The sequence below is a fragment of the Pseudoliparis swirei genome, chromosome 24 (genome assembly GCF_029220125.1).
Source record: "Pseudoliparis swirei isolate HS2019 ecotype Mariana Trench chromosome 24, NWPU_hadal_v1, whole genome shotgun sequence".
NCBI classification, from domain to species: Eukaryota; Metazoa; Chordata; class Actinopteri; order Perciformes; family Liparidae; genus Pseudoliparis; species Pseudoliparis swirei.
In genome coordinates, this window is record NC_079411.1 from 18,504,392 (window position 1) to 18,524,982 (window position 20,591).

Sequence of the window (20,591 nt, forward strand, 5' to 3'; positions counted from 1 at the left end):
CTAAGCTGCTCAGAGAAACCGTTTAAAGAAGTACCGCCTCATTGAGAACTAAGACTATGTACCGAGAGCTCGGGTAACCACCTGTGTGCATGTGTATCGTCTCAGAGGAACCACAACAGAGAAATGCCTCAGAGTGATGGACTTGTTTTAATAAATCGCCAAGAGAAGCCAAAAGCGTGTCCTCTCAAAGCGCCAAATAAATGTGGAATCTATTAAAACTGGACACCTTTTACGACACTACGTGTATCCAACATCAGTCAGGTATCGAATGCAGCACCAACGGCTGCACGGGAAAACAAATGGAAAGTTGTGAATTACAGCTGTAGAAATACGGCCGCTCAAAAGCCGCAAATATCAGAGGAACATTTTAACCCCAAACACTTGTTTTTTCTTAATTGACAGCAAACTTCAGAAACTGCAACACTAGCATTTCCAGTTGAAAGCAAATAAACAATTCATGGATGGGCACAGCACTGGGGGTCCAGATGTTGACCGCTGGCTGCCGTTTCTGAACCACTTGGGCCCCTCGGGACCCCTCATAAGTGTCCGGTCTGCATCAGCGTGTGCTTGGAGGTGAAGCTCTCCACGCTCTGCCCCTCCAGGAACTTCATGGCTCTCCAGTGGATCTTGCTGCAGTTCTCTGGCTGTCCGAGGGGTCCCAGCTCCTCCTGGATGTACTGCAGCCACAGATCTTTGGGGGGGGAGGGGGGGGGAAAACAGTTTAAGATAATGAAAGAAACAAAAAAGGTCTTTCCTCTATACTTGATTAACAGGATTTTGTGAATAAATATTTTCAACTAGTGCTATTTTTCATTTGGTTTGGTCCGCTTTTTTAATTTTTTTAAAGGCATTTAAACTCTGCTCACCGTCATCCAAGGTACCAAACTCCTGTAGGGCTCTCTCATAGTAGTCTCTCAGACCATTCATCCTTGGATTCTCCTGGAAGAACAGACAAAAGTGTTAGCACTGCTCGGGATTGTCAAATCCAAACAATACCAAAGTCCACCATCTTTCCGCGCAATTTCCCTTGCTTATTCTTTAGTTTGAAGTCTTCTGAAACAATTCAGAAAGGGTTCAAACTAGAGTCAATATAATCTGTTCTCCACCTAAATCCTAAAGACGACATACGGGAGGAGGTGCTGTACGTACTTGTTCCTTCTCGATCTCAATCATTCTGGTGAAAAAGGCCTTGGACAAAGGACGGTTTTCTTGTAAGCTACAGGAGGAGAAAACAGGAGAAACATTTTTTTTCTGGTCGGCTTCGTCACATGACATTCTCAGGAGGGTATTTTGCAGCAGACTCATGTGGCATTATTTTAATACTGTCATTTAAATCAGCCACAACATGAGCAAAGGGATCTAGTTTTTACCTCGTGAAGCTCCTCCTCGCTTTCTTGTAGCCACCAGTGGAGTACGACCAATCCAGGTAGCTCTCTTTAATCGCCATGGAAACTGCTGCGACTGTAGACAGCAGACCTCTCTGGGAACAAACAGGGACACACACACACAAACTGTCTCATTTCAGAGGCCGAAACAAACACAATTCATCTATTATTCAGCTGCTAGCATTATAGAGAGCGCTCAAACTAGCAGACTACCTGGAAGACGGCGTCCGTCTCCTCTGGACTCTGGCTGGCGACGCTCCACTGGACCTGCAGCTGCCAGAGTGGAAGACTCTCCTGTGGAAACAGAAAGGACGTCGCCGTTAGTCGGATTCAAAATCTAAAGCGCCGTTAGCGGGGAGGCTCCGATTAAACTTTTCCAGTCAGAAAACGCAGATCAGTCCCAACCGGTCTCATGTCAGAATTGGGCTTTAAGATTGAGACTTATTTTATAAATCATGTAGCGGGAAAATTAAAGAAATGATAATAACGGCAGCGTTGTTATGATTCATCAACGTTCAGTTGGCGCAAACACACCGAGCTTTAATTAGACCCTTTAATACACGGACAGTCTACAGATGAACGAGTGTGTATCCGGAGCGTCTGAGAGACGAGTGACCGTCGCTCGGGTCAACGAACGTCTGTAGAAAGTGCGCGAGCACCAAACATCGAGCTGGATCCAGAGAGCACGTTCACATTTTCTTAATTAATCTCGCCCTCTCCTTCGGCGCCGCGATGGAAACATTGAATTGTTTGACGTAGCTCCAGGTCTTTGCGCGATTGCAAAACATCTCGGGGGAGCGTTTATCTTGAGACAAAAGGCCGGCTTAATGAGCAGCGTGGAGTAATCCTCCTCCCACTGCTACTTCTCAGGGCCGCGGCCTTGTGTAACCCCCCCACGCACCCCCCCACACACACACCAACCAGTTATTCTGCTCATTACTGAAAGGGCTCCGTGTCCAAGTGTGTTCATAGAAATACCGCAATGTATGTTACACCGATGCGACGGGAGTCAGGGTAACGCAAAACCAAGCAAAGCAATGTGTGGCCTACTAGGTCTTTTTATTCAAACGAAGCCACACATTTCTACAGATTAGGTTACTATCCATCCAGAGTTTAAAGTTATATTCAGGGTATAGAGTTTATCCGTCTTGTTAAACTAAGATTACACGTTTGTTCTGAACTCAAATGATGAATAATTACACAAACCAAATCCATCTCTGGAAGGTCCCTTTAAGTGCCTGAAGCCTTCCTCACTCAGAGAGGGGGGAGGAGGCCATTTGTGGAACTTTAATAAAAGGAAATGGAGATTAATTGGGCCACTGAGATGGCCCACTTATACAGCCGTGCTGGTGGCGTGTGTGCGTAAGCCGAGTGTCTCCCTGCTCCAAGGAGAGCGACTAAACGTGTACAGTAGCAGCACAGTGGATGTGGTGCATGTGCTCGGTGTGAGCAGAGAGTATTGCAAACACTTGATTCGATTTAGCGCAATATAATGTAGACTCAAAGTGTGTGTGTGTGTGTGTGTATGTTGGAGCAGAAAGGGAGAATTAAAAGCAAAGACTAGCCTTTTCTCTCCCTGACAGTAAAAGAGGGGTGGAGCCAAGGAGGGGTTAAAGGAGCCCACCTGTGAGCTGCAGGAAGATCAGAGAGAGAAGCGAGAGTGGCTGAAGGAGAAGGAAAAGTTTATGTAGGATTCAGTTTCTGTACACCTTAGAAAAAGCTTGAAATACGAAAGCAATGGGAGCAACAAAGGAACGGAACCAGCTGAGCTCGACCATGTCATGGATACTCTGAGGGAGGAGTACGGATCCCCGGTAGCAGGATGTTCAGGAGCAACTTGGAAAGTAAAGACCGGACCCTGCTTGGATGCCACAGAGGATCTCATCCCCAGCATTGGACATTTAAAGGGATTAGCAGGCTCTACAGACTCACCCTCTAACCGTTACGCTAGCACTCACTTCAATTGACAGGTTAAAGGTTACCCTATTAACTTCTTCTCCTGTCAAGCGCCAACGCCTACCGTAGCGGTTTGAAGGGAATCCAATTAGGGCTGCAACTAACGATTATTTTGATAATCGGTTGATTATTTTATCGATTAATCAGATTAAAAAAAACTAAAACAACTTTAATTTTCAACCCTTTATTCAAAACAGGGTCCGTACGGTCATGGAAAACCTGGAAAAGTCATGGAATTTTTAAATGGCTATTAGCAAGCCTAGAAAAGTAATTAAAAAAAATAAAATCCCAAAATATTTGGGAAAGTAATGCAAATTTGTTTTATTCAAATGTTAATTTACACGGTATATATACGGTATGCTTTGGAATTCTCATTGTTATTTTAAATACTACATCTTCTCACTTTGTCACGTATAGACAGAGTTTTCACAAAATATTTAATCATGGAAATTTGGTTTAAAGTCATGGAAAGGTCCTGGAGATCCACTGGTCAGCATGTGGATGAACCCGGTTTACTCTCCTGAGCAGTGGTCCCCATGTGGACCGGCACCCTTAACAATATCAGAGACGCGTTCCGATTTATTATTTTTTCACCTGGCCCGCTGCCGTTGAGATTGCAGTGAGACGCGGAAAAAATGTGAAGTGGTGCTCTTCGCAATAAAATATCTTTGATGGGACGTGTCGCGTCTCGGCCAATCAGCGTTCAGATGTCGACAGCGTTTGGGAAGTTAGGTTAGCTTGAATGTTAGTCCGCTACATCTGCTGCTGTCACGCTGCACGGTGTAGCGATACTAACAAAGTACCCGTACGTTAAAAACAAAGTGATTTAGCATTTTTTTTTTATCGATACTTCATTAAAAGAGCGATCAGAGCGCACGCGCTGCTCCGCTCCGTTAAATGTTGTCTGCACGCGCAGCGCTCACAGCTAGTGGCGTCGTGGCTTATCTCTGTTGCCTTTCTCCGTGGAAAAATATTTTCCGCTATCCGCCACGGAATAAATAACCACGTTTTCTACGTTATACTCTTGTGGAAAGGCCACACACGTCGTGACATGTAGCGCCCTGGTGTCTGGGTTCATAACGTGACCCGGAGGCGCACTCAGCTCCGTGAATGTCTCCGACGACGTGAATGACTTCCGCATCCAGCGCCACGTGAGCAGCACCAGCCAATTAGATTCATCAACAGAGGAGCAGCTCAGCGCTGATTGGCTCTCACAACGCAGCGTTCCGTCTCTCCTCTCCCGCCGCTCTTGTTTCCCCTGCCCCGCTCTGCGCTTAACTCAACTTTGTTTATACTCCGTGACTTATTGAGCGCCGTAATAATCGCGCGACACAACGAATCGATAATGAAATTCGTTGCCAACTATTTTAATAATCGATTTTTATCAATTTTATCGATTCGTTGTTGCAGCCCTAAATCCAATGCTACAGCGTGTCTGTGTGTGTGTGTGTGTGTACCTTGGGATGGACGTGTGCGAGAGCCTCCTGGAACAGCTTGCCCACATCTCCACTCCCCAGCTGCATCAGCGTCCGCAGACACAGGCTCCACATCGCTGCCGATTGGCTGTAGTGCCGCACGGCCGCCATGGCAATGCCGGACGCTCCCTCTGCGTCTCCGGTGGAGAGCAGGATCTGCAACTTTTTTTGGAGAATCAAAGAGAATGTTAAATTCAAGAACCGACTTCCTCCCGTTTTCATCTCCCTTTTTTTCATCTCTGCCCCTGCAGAAAATACTGAATTAATGAAATGGAGACCAATAGAGGTCAACAAGAAAATATGGTCTGGCATTGCAACAAAAAAAAGTCTACTCGTTAAAAAAAAGGGATGGCTGCATGGCATTAGACTTCACACACATCTCCGACCGCCTGGTTGCATTTTGATGCGCTAGAGGCTCAAAGAACGAGCAACTAGAAGTGCACTTTGAAGAGGACCAAGCTGAGCAAGCTCAACTAAAGCAAGGATGCTTACACACGGACCCATTATTCAAATGAGGGGAGACTGAACTATTGAGGCTTCGAGGGCCCTTGTGATACACATTGTAATGACGCAATTATCTTACCCAGTTCTTGTAATAATCCTCCTTCAGCAGTAAGGAGTCGTGGGCACGCTGCAGTACTCCCAGCAGCCTCTGCTGCCTCTGTGTGACACACACACACACGTAAACATCCACCTCCAGGAACACTGAAGCCTTTGTCATTGGTTCCTGTGTGTACTCACTTACCTTTTCTTTCAGCTCTTCGACGTTGGTCTTTCTCTTCAGCCTTTCCAAGCAGAAGGCTGCATAGAAGGACCACATGGGCTCTAGAGGACAGCGCACCAGATGTTTAATACCGTTATCCGCTACCTGGATCTGAATTTTTTTTTTTTTGTTGGCAAAAGCAGACTTTCTTCAAATTCAACAATGGAAACAGCGTTGACAGGATGCAAAAAATAGACTGCCGGAATTTAATTAAGTAATGGTAAGTCAAAAGGGCTCTGCTAATACAGCTACCACGACATTAAAAAGAACATGTTTTTTTTCTTACACATTGTAAAAACTACAACATTTCAAGGGAAGAAATTAGTCACTGCATCGCGATGAAATCCGTCAGTCCCAATTCAGGATTTTCGCATTTCTGAAACTATCCCCATGTGTCTGAGCACCTACCGGCGTTGAGGCTCTTGACCCCCTCCTCGTAGACCTGGCAGCAGCGCTCCTCTCTGCGGTTGATGTCCGAGGCTCGGCCTTTGGCGGTCTGCAGCTCCTCCCCGGCCCCGGGAGCATCCAGCTCCCTCTTAGCCATGAAATCCCACGTCAAGCCGTCTGCTGTGTAGTTGGTCTGTAAACTGCAATACAACAAGGGGGGGGGGGGTTACATTCATGCTTAGCAGTGACGTTCTGTTTTGAATGGCCGGGGAAGCTGGCTCCTCACTCTTGCAGGATGAAGTCCTGGAGGTCTTTGGTGAAGTCGAAGATAGCTGCGATGTTCAGAAGTGAGATGACAAACTGTGCTTCTGTTGGACAAAAAGAAAAGAGTGATGCCAGGTTAGCAAAGCTTAATGTCAACAAAAACGCATTTGTACAACTCCTCAAAAAAACGACAGAGTGAAGACAACAGTTTGTGGTTTTATGAGGAGAGAATATGTAACTATGCCAAGTAGGGAAAAATAATTACTTGAAACCCACAAATACATTTACAAATTCCAACCATCTCCAATACATCCATATTCTTACTCAATATACAAAGAAACCATCGAAATGGACTAAATTCTTATTTAATTAACAGAACTGGTTATCCACGTAAAAAAAGCCTACCTTTGATTTTTTCCGTAGCATCTCTGTACACAACATCAGCCAGTTTGCCGCCAAGGATCTCTTGAGAAAATTCATATTCACCCTGGAAGCAGTGAAGAGCTGAGTATTCAGCACTGAATACAGAACCAGAGTATCTGTGTATGCATGTCCTGACTTTAAAAAATCTGTATATTTTCCACTATTTGCAACACTCACCAGGTCCATCTCAGCTTTCTCCAGCTCGCTCTTCTGCTTCCTCAGCTTCTCGCAATGCAGCAGCTCCATCCGAAAGTACTGACACAAGAAGTTGTCGGGAGACATTTAGACATAAATATTTGACCAAGACACAGTTGTGGCTCTTCCCACAGCAGGTTTCTAACAGGTTTCGTTGTTTAAGAATGGAAGCGATTAAGCATTGCTTTCTTTCTTTACCTCCTGGAAGACTTTCTTGTTGTTGGGGTGGAAGCGCAGAGTCCTCAGGAACAAGTGTCTTGCACTTTCAGAGGAGTTTCTATCCTCCAGCTCACTCTTGGCTGCCATGATCCACAGGGCTTAAAGAGGAGTACATTGTATATGTTATTTACAGTTCATGTTGACTGTGTTACAACAGATTGAAACGCACAATCTTGTGTACCTGGTTTGTCGGGGTGTATAGCGAGCATGGCCGAGAACACCTTGCTGATTTGCCCTTTGGTCGCCTGAAAACAGACGGAGGACGTCATTAGAACTAGGACACGCGGTGTTCGGGGTCTCAGTCACACTTAAAGCAAATGGTGAGATAGTTACGTACCCATTTCTTACAGAAAGCCACATGCGAGAGCCAGAGCTGCACATCGTCCTGTGGGGAGGAGAAGACATGTCACTCAGGTACAACTCAGTCAAGTAAAACTAACGCTAAAGTAATTATATATCATGATGTTGAGCTTTTAGAGGGAAATGGCGTCGGGAAACAAAAACAATAAGAGATCATTAAAAAGTCACGTTTTTTGTTTGATTGAGAAAAAAATCAAATTAATAACAATAATAATCTTTAAGCTCATTTGGTACATTAAGTAGTGGATGCAATTTCGTTGGACCCACTCCAACATAAATATGTTGTACAATACCTTCCACTTGTTGGTTGCTCTCCTGAAGACGCTATTTATCCTGTGGATGACGGGGAACTCGATCTCCTCTCTTTTGAACTGGTAGTGGATGTGCTGCAGAAGAAAGTGAGGCACGGTCAACTGATGCAGCATCATCTCAAAGTGAACTGCTGTGTGTGTTCAGAGGGTCACAACCAAACATGTCTGCCATCAAAATGAATCCCAAGTCACTTACCGCTCTTCTCTTCTTGGTCAGCTCTAAAACGTTGATTTCATACTGTAAATCAATAAAACATTATGTGAGTGTTCGTAGCTTGTATTTTATTATTCTTTAAAAATAAATACATAACATGATAAAAGGCCCCCTTACCTGAATGTATGCAATGAAGTCCTCTTTGTTTACGATCAACCTGTGAAGCTTGTACTCCAGAGCCGTTGCTCTCTTGATTATGGATCTGAAATAATAATAATATTACAATCTCACGAATCAAAACGGAGCTGTACAGCTTGATCAAAAACAGCACACAATGTTAAGTATATTTTAGGATGTCTTTTTTGTATTAGATCCACTACTATTTCCTCTGAGTCTGTAGTGGTGAGGTCAATGACAATCATAATTACATGACACACGTGGATGTTTCTCTCCATCATATCTCCATTTTTCAGCCGAACGTGGTCTTACTTGACTTCTTTCTTGGTGAACAGTCCAACTCTCTCCAGCTGCTCCAACTCAGGGATCCTCTCCTCAATGCGATGCTGAACGATCTCCGCCATCTTGACGACGCCGCCGTTCCTAGCTTCGGGTCAGTCTGTTGTTTGCTGGTACTAAATGTATTAATGTCAACTTTATATTGAAATTCAATAAGACGGTAAGCAACAAGCCCGAAACCCTCCGACACATGTATGTGTGTGGAAGTTGTGATTGACCACGTTTCCGGTTCCGTCTGCAAACAGCTCCGTCGGGAAACACGATGAGGAGACGGATTCCGAGCTGCTTCCGATTCAGGAGTCGCATTATTTAGATTTGGCCATCTCGGCTGGTTTTAAAAGGCAAGACACGACACATATATTAGTCAAACACTTTAAACTAAATAACAAACGTGTTGGGGGGATTGTTATAGGAAAATTAAGAGGTTCCTAAATGAACCCAAGAATAAATATATGATTTACTTGAACTCAAATAATATAAATATTAGTTTTTAAATCAACATGTACATACAGTGTATTCACGTATGCTGCTGTCGAGAGCAGAGCCATTTTGTTTTTTAGTTTTGTTTAACCTCTCACCACTCGGGGGCGTAGGGCCACTATCAATTAGGAAAGAGTTCAATATAATCAGTAGGCGCACTACGTGAGGTGTTGCTCGGCTGGCAGGAGCACACAGTTTTTGACCGTATGAGAACAGGTGACAATGTGTGACAACCTATGTTTTGATTTCTTTTGTTTTGTTGGGTTAAGACAAATATGTATGGAAAGGGAACGTATCTTATTGGTTTGTTAGAAATAAATTACCTTTCACTTTAGAAACTGGACATTGCATCCGTTCATTGCACACGTCTAAACTAGTCTTTAAGCAACCATAGTGACCTCAATACATAAGTCCAAAACTATTTTAGTATAAATAACATGATCTGACATTTATAATAGTACAGCAAAGGGACCAAAGTGGTGCTGTTACCCGAAAATTAAACATAATAACTTTCGGGGTTTGGATCCCGCTCTGGGCATGTCCTTCCATGTGGAGTTTGCTCTCCCCGTGTCAGCGTGGGTTCTCCGGCTTCCTCCAACTGTCCGAAGACATGCAGGTTAATTGGACTCTAAATTGCTCGTAGGTGTGAATGGTTGTCTGTCTCTACATGTGCCCTGAGATGGACTGGCGACCTCTCCAGGGTGAGGCCGCCTTCGCCCAATGTCTACTGGGATCGTCTCAAGCGCCCCGCGACTAAAAAGGTAAGCGGTTCGGATCATGGAATTAAATAACTCCTCACTCGTCTATAAAGGGGGATCAAAGTGGTGCTGTTCCCCGATAATTAAACATAACTTTCATCTCTTGGATACATATTTTACATTTGGAATAACTATAATTTGTAATATATGGTAATCTATTTGTTTCTGCTCTATGAAAACTAAATTAATACAACTACGTGCAACCGCATAGACTAGTGCAGGGGTGCTCACACTTTTTCAGCAAACCGGTGTCGGAGCTCTGCGGCGCACGAGACAGCGAGCAGAGGACTGTTAACGCGACACGTAGAGACAGAAATGACGTGCTGCTGCTGTAATGTGGCGCTATAGAGAAAGTGACAGGGGGGCGGGCCACATTTTTTTTATGTCATGCGATCTACCATACTACGCCGCGATCGACTGGCAAGTCGCCGCGATCGATGTATTGAGCACCCCTGGACTAGAGGATCTCTTCGGGATGCTGTGATCAGCACACTGCCAGCTATCATGTGACTGCAATAGCTTGACACTTTCAGCTGCAGGCTCGTCTTCATGAGAATTCTGATGAACTTGATTTCCCGCAAAATCGCAGAAAGCAAAAGCGGGTTGTACGTCATCTCCGGAGGCCAGCAGCCAATCAAAGCCCAGCATTCTCTGAGTCCGACTCCTATTGGCTCACGACTGACTACTGCCCTGTTGTTCAGGACAAATTGAAGGAGTCCACACCGATAATAAATTATAGATAGATAATTAATAATTCTGTCCAAAAAAAATACTCAGCAGCTCCGCCATCAAACGATATTCGTTTCCATGACATGTGAGTCTCTGGCGAAACGGAGGTTCGTGTTCTAGTTCACCATGCTAACATCGCTAGCTAACTAGCAGCGGCTCGTCGCCTCTTCTTCATCTTCATGGCTCTCTGCTGTTGAGTCGGCTGGAGGCAGCGAGGCTAACTAATTAATGCCATCGGCCGGAGTGGGTTGCCTTTATTTATGCCCTACGTGAACAACACGTCGACTTTAAGAGTATTGTTGTTGGTTAATCGTGGTCCGAGTAAACTAATGGACACTGCGCCGAGATACCGAACTAAAACATGTTAGCATTGGGCTTTTAGCCGAGCTAGCTAGCACGAGCGTTTGCCAACAGGCTAACGTGCATTAACACGGCTCGTGCTGCAAGAACGCCCGTGTTAACGTGTGCCGTTGTGTCCACGCGCAGAACTCCGGTCCTATTATGAGTGGGGCCAGTTGCAAAGCGAACGGCGCCGTGTACCCCGCTTCGTCGGCGGTGATGAACTCCGTGAAGAAGCCGAAGATGGAGCAGATCCAGGCCGACCATGAGCTCTTCCTGCAGGCCTTTGAAAGTAAGATTTTACACACTTCTCTTTGGAATGCAACTTATCCCCCCCTCAGTTTTCTAACAGCAGAATAACTTTCCCACACATTCAACATGCTTTGAGTTAACCGCTTAACTTTACCGGGGACTTTAGTTTTCAATAATGTCTTGTGGCTGACAGGCCTCACTCGTTCATCTCGGCCTCCCTTTATATTGTTTGTTTTGAACTAAGATGGACCTCACGCCAACGCTATGGAAGTAGCAGTTATCAGACTGGAAACGGATACATTGTTTCTTATATTTTCAATAATTGTACCGTTGTTGAGTGTTTTGACTGATCTGCCACTACCTGTTAACTCCCTTTTTGTTTGGGGCGTATAAGCAATGCTATGGAGTTATTTTCTGACACTGACAGCAGACTGATGTAGGGGCAGCACTCTGTAAATATCCTCATCTCCTTTTTAAAATGCGTTTTATTATACTTCTGCTCATTTTAGTGGGTTCTTGGTTCAACAATGTAAAGCTATTTCTGAAAACATAGTAATGTGATAATGTATGTAAATGTCACAATAACACCTTTTCAATTTCTAGAACCAACTCAGATATACAGATTCCTCCGCACAAGGAATTTGATTGCAGTAAGTGAATTGCTGTCCTTTAATTTATTTTAAGTTAACGCATTTATTAGCTAAACAAATAAAAAGAAGTGATGTGATGAATTCTCTTTTCTTCCTTTTCCAGCCCATATATTTGCACAGGACGCTCACCTTCATGTCTCACAGAAATGGCCGATCAAATGCCAGAAGGTATGAAATCTGATGTGTTCTCAGATGTTTTTAAGCAAATCTTGTTTTGTTCTGCCCCTGTATTTATGACTCTCTGACTTGTAATCCTTCCTCTCAGGAAAACATTCAAAGTCGATGACATGTTGCAGACCGTGGAGAGGATGAAAGGAGAGCAGGATTCTCTAAGGTAACATGGCTCCACCTCTTTTTAATTTTATTGCTGGTTAGTTTTCTTTTTAGGTAGACTACAACACCAGTTAATCCATATTGAAATAATGTATGACAGTTCATATTAATAGTTGAAGCACTTGGTATCACCCAATTTCACCTGTGCATTTTTCTGTTGGTTCTTTAGTTTGTCATCACATCTGCAGTTAACCTTCACTGGGTTCTTCCATAAGGATGGTAAGCAGATTTTATTCATGTGCTTGTGTGTGGCATATTTGTGCAAAGGGAAATACAAAACCCAGAATGGGCTTAGTAAAGAAGTGTTGTGTGTTTAACTAAGTCATATTCTGGCTGCCATCAGGCTAATAATCTGTTACCTGGATAGGGACTGAAGAAACCTGGATATGCTACCTGGAGTACTCTAACAGAAACCTGGATATTGTGGCATGACATTAAGGCCCTTATTTAGGTTTTGGATCATTCTCTGTTGGTGCACAACATAGGGGCTGATAGGGTGAGGGGTCAAGACACAAATGCACGTAGTTTATCTATCCAAACAGAATTCTCAATTTCAGATCAAAATGTAGAAAAAAACAAAACGGGTTATTAATACATGTCAGTATTGTTTAGATACGATAATAATAATACTAGTGACAAAGAGTAGACCGTTTACTTTAGAACATACAGAGGTTGTTATTAAAACGAGGATACGTGATGTTGGTCTCAGACAATGTTTTATATACCAATAGAGCATCAGAGTTGGAGCGTCAGACTTGCATGGCGATAACGATTAAAGTCATGTGCGCTTCAGTTCGATGTTATCTGTGATTTTGTTGTAACAAAACTTGAACAAAGGGAATGACACCCTTTTTTTCTTTTGCCATACAGAAAAGCCATCTCAGAATTCAGAAAATGAACAAAGTTCGGTGTCTTTAGAGGTGCTACTTGTCAAAGTCTGCCATAAAAAACGCAAGGTAAAGCAGCAAGTAGTTCAAGCTTCCTTACTGTGTTTATGTTTTTTTCAATATTGTTTTTTATATCTTTTTCTTTTTCTTCAGGATGTCAGCTGCCCAATAAAGCAAGTGCCTACCGGTAAAAAGCAGGTGCCTTTGAATCCTGACAGTAACCAAACCAAGCATGGATCCTACCCTTCCCTCCTGGTCTCCAGCAATGAGTTTGAGCCCAGCAACAGCCACATGGTGAAGTCCTACTCGCTCCTGTTCAGGGTGTCGCGCACAGGGCGGAGAGCCGCCAACGGATTGGTCAACGGAGAGGCCAACGAGAACATTGGTAGGCGACCCCCCCCTCCCTCCAGATAAAAGCCTTTTGTGTTCTGTTTATACCACACACGTTCAGTTGACAATGGGCTGAATTATTTTACAGTTCATTTTGTTATGAGCGCAGAATAGGGAGGCTATGATCGCTCCAAATACGGCCACAGCAAACCGGCTGATTGCAAGGAGCCAGTCTTCGCCTGGGCACCGTCATTTGAATAAGAATGGTTTGATATGGAATTTCTCACTCTATTTTGTGTATGTTTTAATGCAAAGATGTAGTAGACACTCCGAGTAGAAAGAAGAGAAGTTCATCCCACAGGGAGGAGGGAGAGGCTACGGAGACCTTTGTCGCTCAGATGACTGTCTTTGATAAGAATAGGTACGGTTTTCGTTTTCAGATTTAAAATCATCTTTTCTTGCCGTTCCTTTGACCGTACCTGTAAAAGTCACTCCTGGTTGGCTCTGTGCAGAAGATTGCAGCTGCTGGATGGGGAGTACGAGGTGTCGATGCAAGGGATGGAGGACAGCCCTGTCAGCAAGAAGCGAGCCACATGGGAAACCATTCTGGATGGAAAGGTAACCGATTGTTCATGTCTCTGCAAGAAGCGAGTGAGCACTCTCTCCTCTCTGGCTGTTTCTGGATGCCACCGTGGGCGCTTTCATATCTTTAGGATTTGTTGTCCACGCCACATCCCCTCATCACTGACTATTCCTCCGTATGACTGTCCCACAGAGACTGCCACCATTTGAGACTTTTTCTCAGGGACCCACATTGCAGTTCATGCTGCGTTGGACAGGCGATGCCAGTGGAAAGTCCACTGCCCCTGTGGCAAAACCCCTCGCCACGCGCAACTCCGACAGCTCCAGCCCCATGGAGACCAGAACCAGCAACCACCGAGCTGCTCTCATGGGTGAGTATTTATTTTTTTAAAGACCAGGCTCAATGAGACGTTTGCTGTGACGTGGGGGATTTCATCTATAGAAACATGTTCTTTTGCTAAAAATCCTTTTATTACTTTGTGAATTAGATTTAGTCCGGTGTTCTGTTTGAGAGCAGGAGGCAGAAGACCTCCATAGTTGATCAAGGTTAGGAGTGCGGCATAAATAGTTGTGAGGATTCTGCTTTTATTAATTGCCGTGCTGGTCTTTATAAATGACACAATGGGAAATTGAAACCAACTCGTGGACGTCTCTTGCGCGACAGAGAGATGCATGGAGAGTGGCTCTAGGGCAGTACAACACACTGAAAGCAGTCTTTGTCTCTCTGTGACCTACAGCCATATGAGAACAGAACATATCGGTGTGGGATGATCTGTTCTTATAACTGAATCTGGCCAAAAGTAATCCAGTGAGTCATAGCTGTCGAGTCCTTTTTGAGACTTGTCCTTTACTCAATGAATGTCCAGGAAACATGACATGTCACTCTTTTGAATAAAGTCCCCCTTCCACCCGAATCATGTTTCTGTGCAATTCATGAAGTATTTATGAGTATCAAGCAAGTAACATGTTTGCAGACTGCAAATAGGAATGTAGTCATTGCCTAACATCTTTTCATTTTGATCTGTCTGGGCACAGTTCTTTAAACATAATTAATGAGGACATTTATAAATAGATTTGTATATATGTATGGGTGGCTACAAGGTTTGTTTGCTGGAGGCAAGTGAGAAGCAAGGTCAAATCTCAGCTCATGATGCTTTGATGGTCATTACTCAAGCAACAGATAAACATTCAAATCAATTCAAATATGTTTTTAAAATCCATCACTGATGCAACCCATGAGTTTCCTGTTTGAATGTCAAAAGGCCATTCTATACATGATGAATTCCGATGTTACATGTTCCCTGTCTGAAAGAGGCTTTAGCAACAGTGCTATGTCTGTGCTTGTTGTTTAAAATCTTAATGTTATGTGCCAAATGGTGCAATTTTCTTAATTCCACGTTTAAAATATCAAATCAATGTAGAAAGAACCATCTCTGTTCCCGTCAGCAGTGAAAGAGTCGGTGAGCACAGACATTAAGACGCGGAAAGAGCAGGTCCTGTGTGAGCCGCGCCAGAAGCTACGTATATTTTATCAGGTACGTTGCGCTACAGTCGGACACACAACTGGGCTGGGAAGCTGAAATGCAAAATGTTTTATTTTAATTTTAACCTGTTTGGAATTAGTCACATTTCTAGATCGTAGAAAGAAAACGTTGCCACATCTGCTGGAGGTTGGCGCATCTGGTTTACCTTGTAACTAACGAGATGTGTCCGTGTTTAGTTCTTGTACAACAATAACACACGGCAGCAAACAGAGGCAAGAGATGACCTTCACTGTCCCTGGTGTACCCTGAATTGCAGCAAACTCTACAGCCTGCTCAAACACCTCAAACTCTCCCACTCCCGCTTCATCTTCAACTATGTGGTAAGGAACCGGGTGTTGGGGTCTACAAATGTGAAATGGAGAAAAAATAAATACAATCCTTGTTCTCGAAATGAATAACTTCTCTGTACTGCACATGTCCAACTCAACAGAGATGAGAACAAAGCAAAATGGCACTTCTCACTTGGCATTTAGTGCAGCGTTCTCCTTCATCTCCACAGGTCAGGCCAATTTCCTGTAGAAACTTCACTGATGTTTTTTGTGTTTTTTCTCTTTCTTTTTCTGCGCAGCCTCACCCCAAAGGAGCAAGAATAGACGTGTCCATCAACGAGTGCTATGACGGATCGTACGTTGGCAACCCTCAGGACATCCACAGCCAGCCCGGCTTTGCTTTCAGCCGCAACGGCCCAGTTAAGAGGACCGCTGTCACTCACATACTGGTTTGCAGGTAAACTTGAACCCTGTTAAAAAAAAGCAGTGTTTGAACCGAAGCCTGCCAAGCAACGTAATTAACTTGTTTTAATGAACTTCAGTTAATTGTTCATGAGCAGTGAGCTGTTTGAAACCTATTTAAAACGGATGATGTGTACAATATTATATCCCCAAAAAAGTATCCAAAGAAACCAGCATTGAGGTTATTGAAGCATCATTACATGTAATCTCTAACAAATGAGAACAGAAAAAGTGTGAAATACCAGCGTTCGTAGTACACATGCAGGATGTGTTGCTCCTCCAGACCCAAGAGGACTAAACCGAGTCTGTCCGAATTCCTGGAGTCTGAGGACGGAGAGTTGGAGCAGCAGAGGACGTACGTCAGCGGACACAACCGCCTCTACTTCCACAGCGACAGCTGCATGCCGCTGCGGCCCCAGGAGATGGAGGAGGACAGCGAGGACGAGAGGGACCCGGAGTGGCTCAGAGAGAAGACGGCCACGGTGAGAAGACCCTGTTTGACCGTTGCGTCCTTTTCAGTTTATTTGATATACTCCCAATATCACAAATTACTAATTTGCCTCACAGGGGATTTACAATCTGTACACGTTCCCAGGACTTCACATCGGATCAGGATAAACTCCCAAAACGTACTCAACTACTGAAGCAAATGAGGAATCTCACCCCCCTCTAATGGGACTTCATTTTCCCGTTTCTTTTTCTCATTTTGAGATTGACTAGAGAGGCATTGTGTTTAATTTTAAGGAGGACAATAGCAGAGTCTGCTTTACATCCTGTCTGTGCAGAAAGCGGTCTGGGTAGTTTCATTGCTTTGACAAGACCGTCGACTTGTAAAGCAATGTACGCTTCAGCTTACCTTCTAATGCCTAGTGGAGATTGCGTTTATAAGGAGCCCCCCCAGGGTCATGTGGTAGAAGGGAAACCCTGTAAATCTGAACTACATCTGCTTGGTGGTGTTTGTTTGTAATGGTCGTCAGTCACATAGTGTCCTTTCTCCAGGTTGCTCTGCAGTGTGCCGAGATGGCCCTGCTTCTGTCTCCTTAATTTATTTTTAACTAGCCATTGTATATTTCTGGCACTCTGAACATTTACTCTGAACTTCTCATACTTTGTGGCATTTTATCTGCTGTTGTATCACTATAATATTTCTACTTCTAAAAGGAACTTTATAATGAGCCTGTGTTACGGAATAGACCATACACTCCTTTTTAGCATTTGTCTGACAGAGTCAAAGCATTTGGGTCGGCTCCGCTTCCCCATAAATGACAACGGTACAAAAAAGAAAAAATGACTGCCAACGCTCTACACTTCTTCGGCTTGCTCATACACCCGTTATTAATCACTTCAGTATTGATTTTCCTGCACCTGCTAACATTACTTGCTGTAGTATTTATCAATAATACAGAACGTTATTGGGGCCAACATGAAATGCTTTAATTGGATTGCTCTTCATTGAAATTGTTCTATTGCCCTCAAGACCAAGGTTTTAAACATGACATGCTTTCTATGTTTTTTATTAACATACAGCAACTGGATGAGTTCACCGACGTCAATGAGGGAGAGAAGGAAGTGATGAAGCTGTGGAATCTACATGTCATGAAGTACGGGTACGTGCGAAGTGGTAGACATCGCTCCATCAACAGAAGTAGTCCTCATGCCGAGATTCAAAGCAGTGGAGTGCACTGTGTATAGGTACGCAGCTTTCATCTGGATGGGGGAACTTTCCTAAACTCTGAAGAGGAGACGAGGGGGTTTGATTTTAGCTTGAAAAGAAACCCAAAGCACTTAGGAGTCCACTTGCAATCTCAGTGTGTGTGATGGAGCGCTGTTTACTCGCATATGCAGGAGTTGTTCTGTATTGTAGTCCCAGCTACACACGTCCACATCTGCCCGTTAATCTCCAGAAACTAAGCCCTTCTGTGGTCCGGTGTTCCCCCTTGTTGCAGTTTCATTGCAGACAACCAGATGAATCAGGCCATCATGCTCTTTGCGGAGAACACCGGCGTTCACATCGTCCGCCGCAACCTCTGCCGCAACTTCCTCCTGCATCTCATCAGCATGCACGACTTCAACCTGGTGACCACCGCCACCATCGACCGCGCCATGGCCCGTCTGCGGCAGATCAAGGAGGAGCTCCCGGATGCTGAGGGTGGGGAGGAGCAGCAGAGCCAGGCTCTGGTGTCAGCGGGGACCTGTAACGGCAATGCCATCACCTCCACTGGGGGGAAACGGGGCAAGAGGACAAAAAGTGCACTCACTGACTGATGATGGAGGATGAAACAACGATTGTAGTGGTTTTTTTCTCCTTTTTCTTTATTTTCCTTCTTCAAATGAACATTACCAACCCTTTGGTGCTTAGATAGGTGCAAGAACCGAATGATCCTAGTACACATGGTAAACATGTTTTCGGAACTTGAAAACTGAACCAAATATGAACAATATAGAAGTGAAACACCGACATCCGCACAGAGCAGGAATTTGAGGACTGGTTGTAAGTCGAATCCACTTCATTCACATTTCTTAGGAGCCACTGAAGTGTCTGCCTTTGAGTGAGAGCCTAAACAAACGAGTCGTAATGTTTCGGTTTGTCCACGTCGGAGACGACTGCCTCAAGACTACAGTTAACTATGTACTGGTAACGTCACTCTTGATTATTTGTACACATACACAATAATCTTGTTGGGATCTTATCCTTTTAGCTGATTTTTTTTAGCACTTGGTGTTTTTGTATTTAGAAAGCTTACCTTTTAAAAAAAAAAAAAATCTTTAAAAAAAAATGTTTTCATTCTACACCAAATGTTAAATGCAGTGTTTCCTCTGTCAGTGGAGAAACTTTTAGTGGGTTTGATATCACTATTGTGACACTTGACTGGTAATACAGTTACAGTACAAACCTACATAATGTCTAGAGTATATAAAGCCTGTAAAGCTTTTGTTAGGAGCCCTTAACCTAGATTGTGGGTTTTGCTGGTAGGATGCCACGACATAAGTGATATACTGTCAGCCTTGGATTCCAAACAAGAGAATAAATTCTGATTTTGCGTCCATGCTATAAAGAAAAACGCACGCAAACCATGCTCCATCACCCCCTCAGCCTTTTTGCCTGCATTGATGAAAGCCAGGGAAATACACTTTTCCCCACTACCTTGTTTCCCGAGACAACCAGCAGCACGTCGCAGAGTGCCCCGCATTTTCCCTTCGCCTTTTAAGTTTCTTGACCCTTTCAGGTTCGATCATGTTGAAATCACAAAGTGTTTTTGTTTTCCCAACATGAGTTTGAAGTATCGAAAGCCATTGACAGAATTGTGCTTACGTGTAATCGCATCAAATGTTGAGCCGTGCCCCGTTCTGAGTCCAGTCACTGACGAGCATCTTCTCTCAAAGCAATACACGGTTTCATTTGATGGTTGGCTTTCAGGTCCAAGTTTGTTTGTCTTTTCGGTGCAGTTTATGCCAAAGGCAAACATTTTCTTTTAGTTCTGTGTATTATTTAGCATCTTTTCTTTTCATTCCATAACAAATTGTTGTTTTTTTGTTAATTTTAATGAGGGGAAAAAACAGCAGTCGTTGATTTGTAGTTTCATCCCTTGTGATCAACTATGGGGGGGGGGGGACATTTACCATTATTATTGAAACACCCTGTTTAAAAATGTTTCACTGTACACTCTGGCTAGGGGGACTTGTATATTTAAAGAAATAAAAGAAATTTGTCCTAATGTTGGCTGTAATGTTGTAGCCATTTTACACTCATTGCACGCTCTCCTTCATGGTCGCTGCCCAGCCGTGCTACTTGTCTGTGTAATACCATTCTCTCCAGTCCGAAACCTTTGTTTATATAACAATTCATGCCCCACAAATATACAATAAATATTTCACATGCAGAATTAAATATTTTTCTACGTTATAGGTCTTTTTGTTTGACAGAGCTGACACTGGTTTTCTTAATTTGAAAGTCACCTACTTAGAATAAACGTTCAAGCTGAAGTCGACATAAAATTAATTTTAAAATAGTTAACTTCATTTTACTAAGCTCCTGTCTTAGTGAGCATTCAAAATCAGACCTGTTTATATAGCTAAAGTTCACACAAGGCAACACTGAATATGTCATGCATAATGAAACGTGTCGAGTGAATACTGAGGGGGTGCTCCATCTTCCGCAAACGCTTCAGACACATTTATAGGCCTACTTCTCGTTTCATCTTCAGTGTGAGTGAACATGTCAACTTGGCATCTGTCTCAAAGAGTATCTTTAGACAGTGTGACTAGGACAGCAAAACGGATTTAAAAAAAAGACTACTGTATTTGTATTCTCTTTTCTATTAGTTTAAATGTTATCTTAATGTTTATTATAACCACCAAACACCAAGGTAAATTCCTAGTAAGTAAATTGGGAATACACCTTGGAGACTGACTATGAAAACCAGCTAATTGCACACAAAAGATCTACTTCATTTTAATCTGGTCGACAAAAATAATTGAGCGTTGAACTCATGATTGTAGACATCACGCAACTATGTCCTCCGTGACTATTAACGAAGTTGAGGCTTCGTCCCTTGAATCAGTTCGTA

The 20,591-nt window shown here is 43.6% G+C and overlaps 2 protein-coding genes across 5 annotated transcripts; one reads left to right on the forward strand and one right to left on the reverse strand.

Annotated features, from left to right (window-relative positions):
• Positions 1–128: 128 nt before the first annotated feature.
• On the reverse strand, positions 129–9,685 carry utp6 (UTP6 small subunit processome component). The gene is made up of 19 exons (XM_056408840.1): positions 8,382–9,685; positions 8,070–8,154; positions 7,935–7,976; positions 7,721–7,813; positions 7,405–7,452; positions 7,249–7,312; positions 7,047–7,165; positions 6,831–6,908; positions 6,636–6,717; positions 6,253–6,334; positions 5,988–6,166; positions 5,562–5,641; positions 5,400–5,477; positions 4,799–4,978; positions 1,599–1,679; positions 1,371–1,480; positions 1,150–1,216; positions 867–939; positions 129–691 (listed from the first exon to the last, which is right to left on the reverse strand). Exons 1-19 carry the CDS (start codon positions 8,471–8,473, stop codon positions 537–539), a joined length of 1,788 nt encoding a protein of 595 aa, XP_056264815.1. The 5' UTR covers positions 8,474–9,685; the 3' UTR covers positions 129–536.
• A 652-nt stretch (positions 9,686–10,337) lies between these two features.
• suz12b (SUZ12 polycomb repressive complex 2 subunit b) lies at positions 10,338–19,739 on the forward strand. Of its 4 annotated transcripts, none has more exons than XM_056408826.1 (17): positions 10,338–10,460; positions 10,862–11,006; positions 11,570–11,616; positions 11,720–11,784; positions 11,882–11,950; positions 12,119–12,168; positions 12,820–12,905; positions 12,990–13,221; positions 13,482–13,587; positions 13,679–13,784; positions 13,942–14,119; positions 15,195–15,283; positions 15,469–15,612; positions 15,861–16,018; positions 16,307–16,505; positions 17,551–17,624; positions 17,981–18,257. In XM_056408826.1, the coding sequence occupies exons 2-17, from the start codon at positions 10,877–10,879 to the stop codon at positions 18,168–18,170; spliced, it is 1,923 nt and encodes a 640-aa protein (XP_056264801.1). In that variant the 5' UTR covers positions 10,338–10,460; positions 10,862–10,876; the 3' UTR covers positions 18,171–18,257. The 4 variants fall into 4 exon arrangements, with proteins under 4 accessions (XP_056264801.1, XP_056264799.1, XP_056264798.1 ...); XM_056408824.1 differs by having other exon boundaries at positions 10,339–10,482; positions 17,970–19,739; XM_056408823.1 differs by having other exon boundaries at positions 10,339–10,460; positions 17,970–19,739.
• The last annotated feature ends 852 nt before the right edge of the window (positions 19,740–20,591 follow it).

What these genes read in the sequence shown, in the direction of transcription:
- utp6 (XM_056408840.1), bottom strand. Translation starts at nt 8,473, where the DNA reads ATGGCGGAGATCGTTCAGCATCGCATTGAGGAGAGGATCCCTGAGTTG. An exon ending in TGACCAAGAAGAGAAGAGCG is followed by an intron (nt 7,814 to 7,934) that starts GTAAGTGACTTG and finishes TTTCTTCTGCAG; the next exon opens with CACATCCACTACCAGTTCAA. An exon ending in TTGAGATCGAGAAGGAACAA is followed by an intron (nt 940 to 1,149) that starts GTACGTACAGCA and finishes CTGTTCTTCCAG; the next exon opens with GAGAATCCAAGGATGAATGG.
- suz12b (XM_056408824.1), top strand. Translation starts at nt 10,877, where the DNA reads ATGAGTGGGGCCAGTTGCAAAGCGAACGGCGCCGTGTACCCCGCTTCG. An exon ending in GCACAAGGAATTTGATTGCA is followed by an intron (nt 11,617 to 11,719) that starts GTAAGTGAATTG and finishes TTCCTTTTCCAG; the next exon opens with CCCATATATTTGCACAGGAC. An exon ending in ACTCACATACTGGTTTGCAG is followed by an intron (nt 16,019 to 16,306) that starts GTAAACTTGAAC and finishes TTGCTCCTCCAG; the next exon opens with ACCCAAGAGGACTAAACCGA.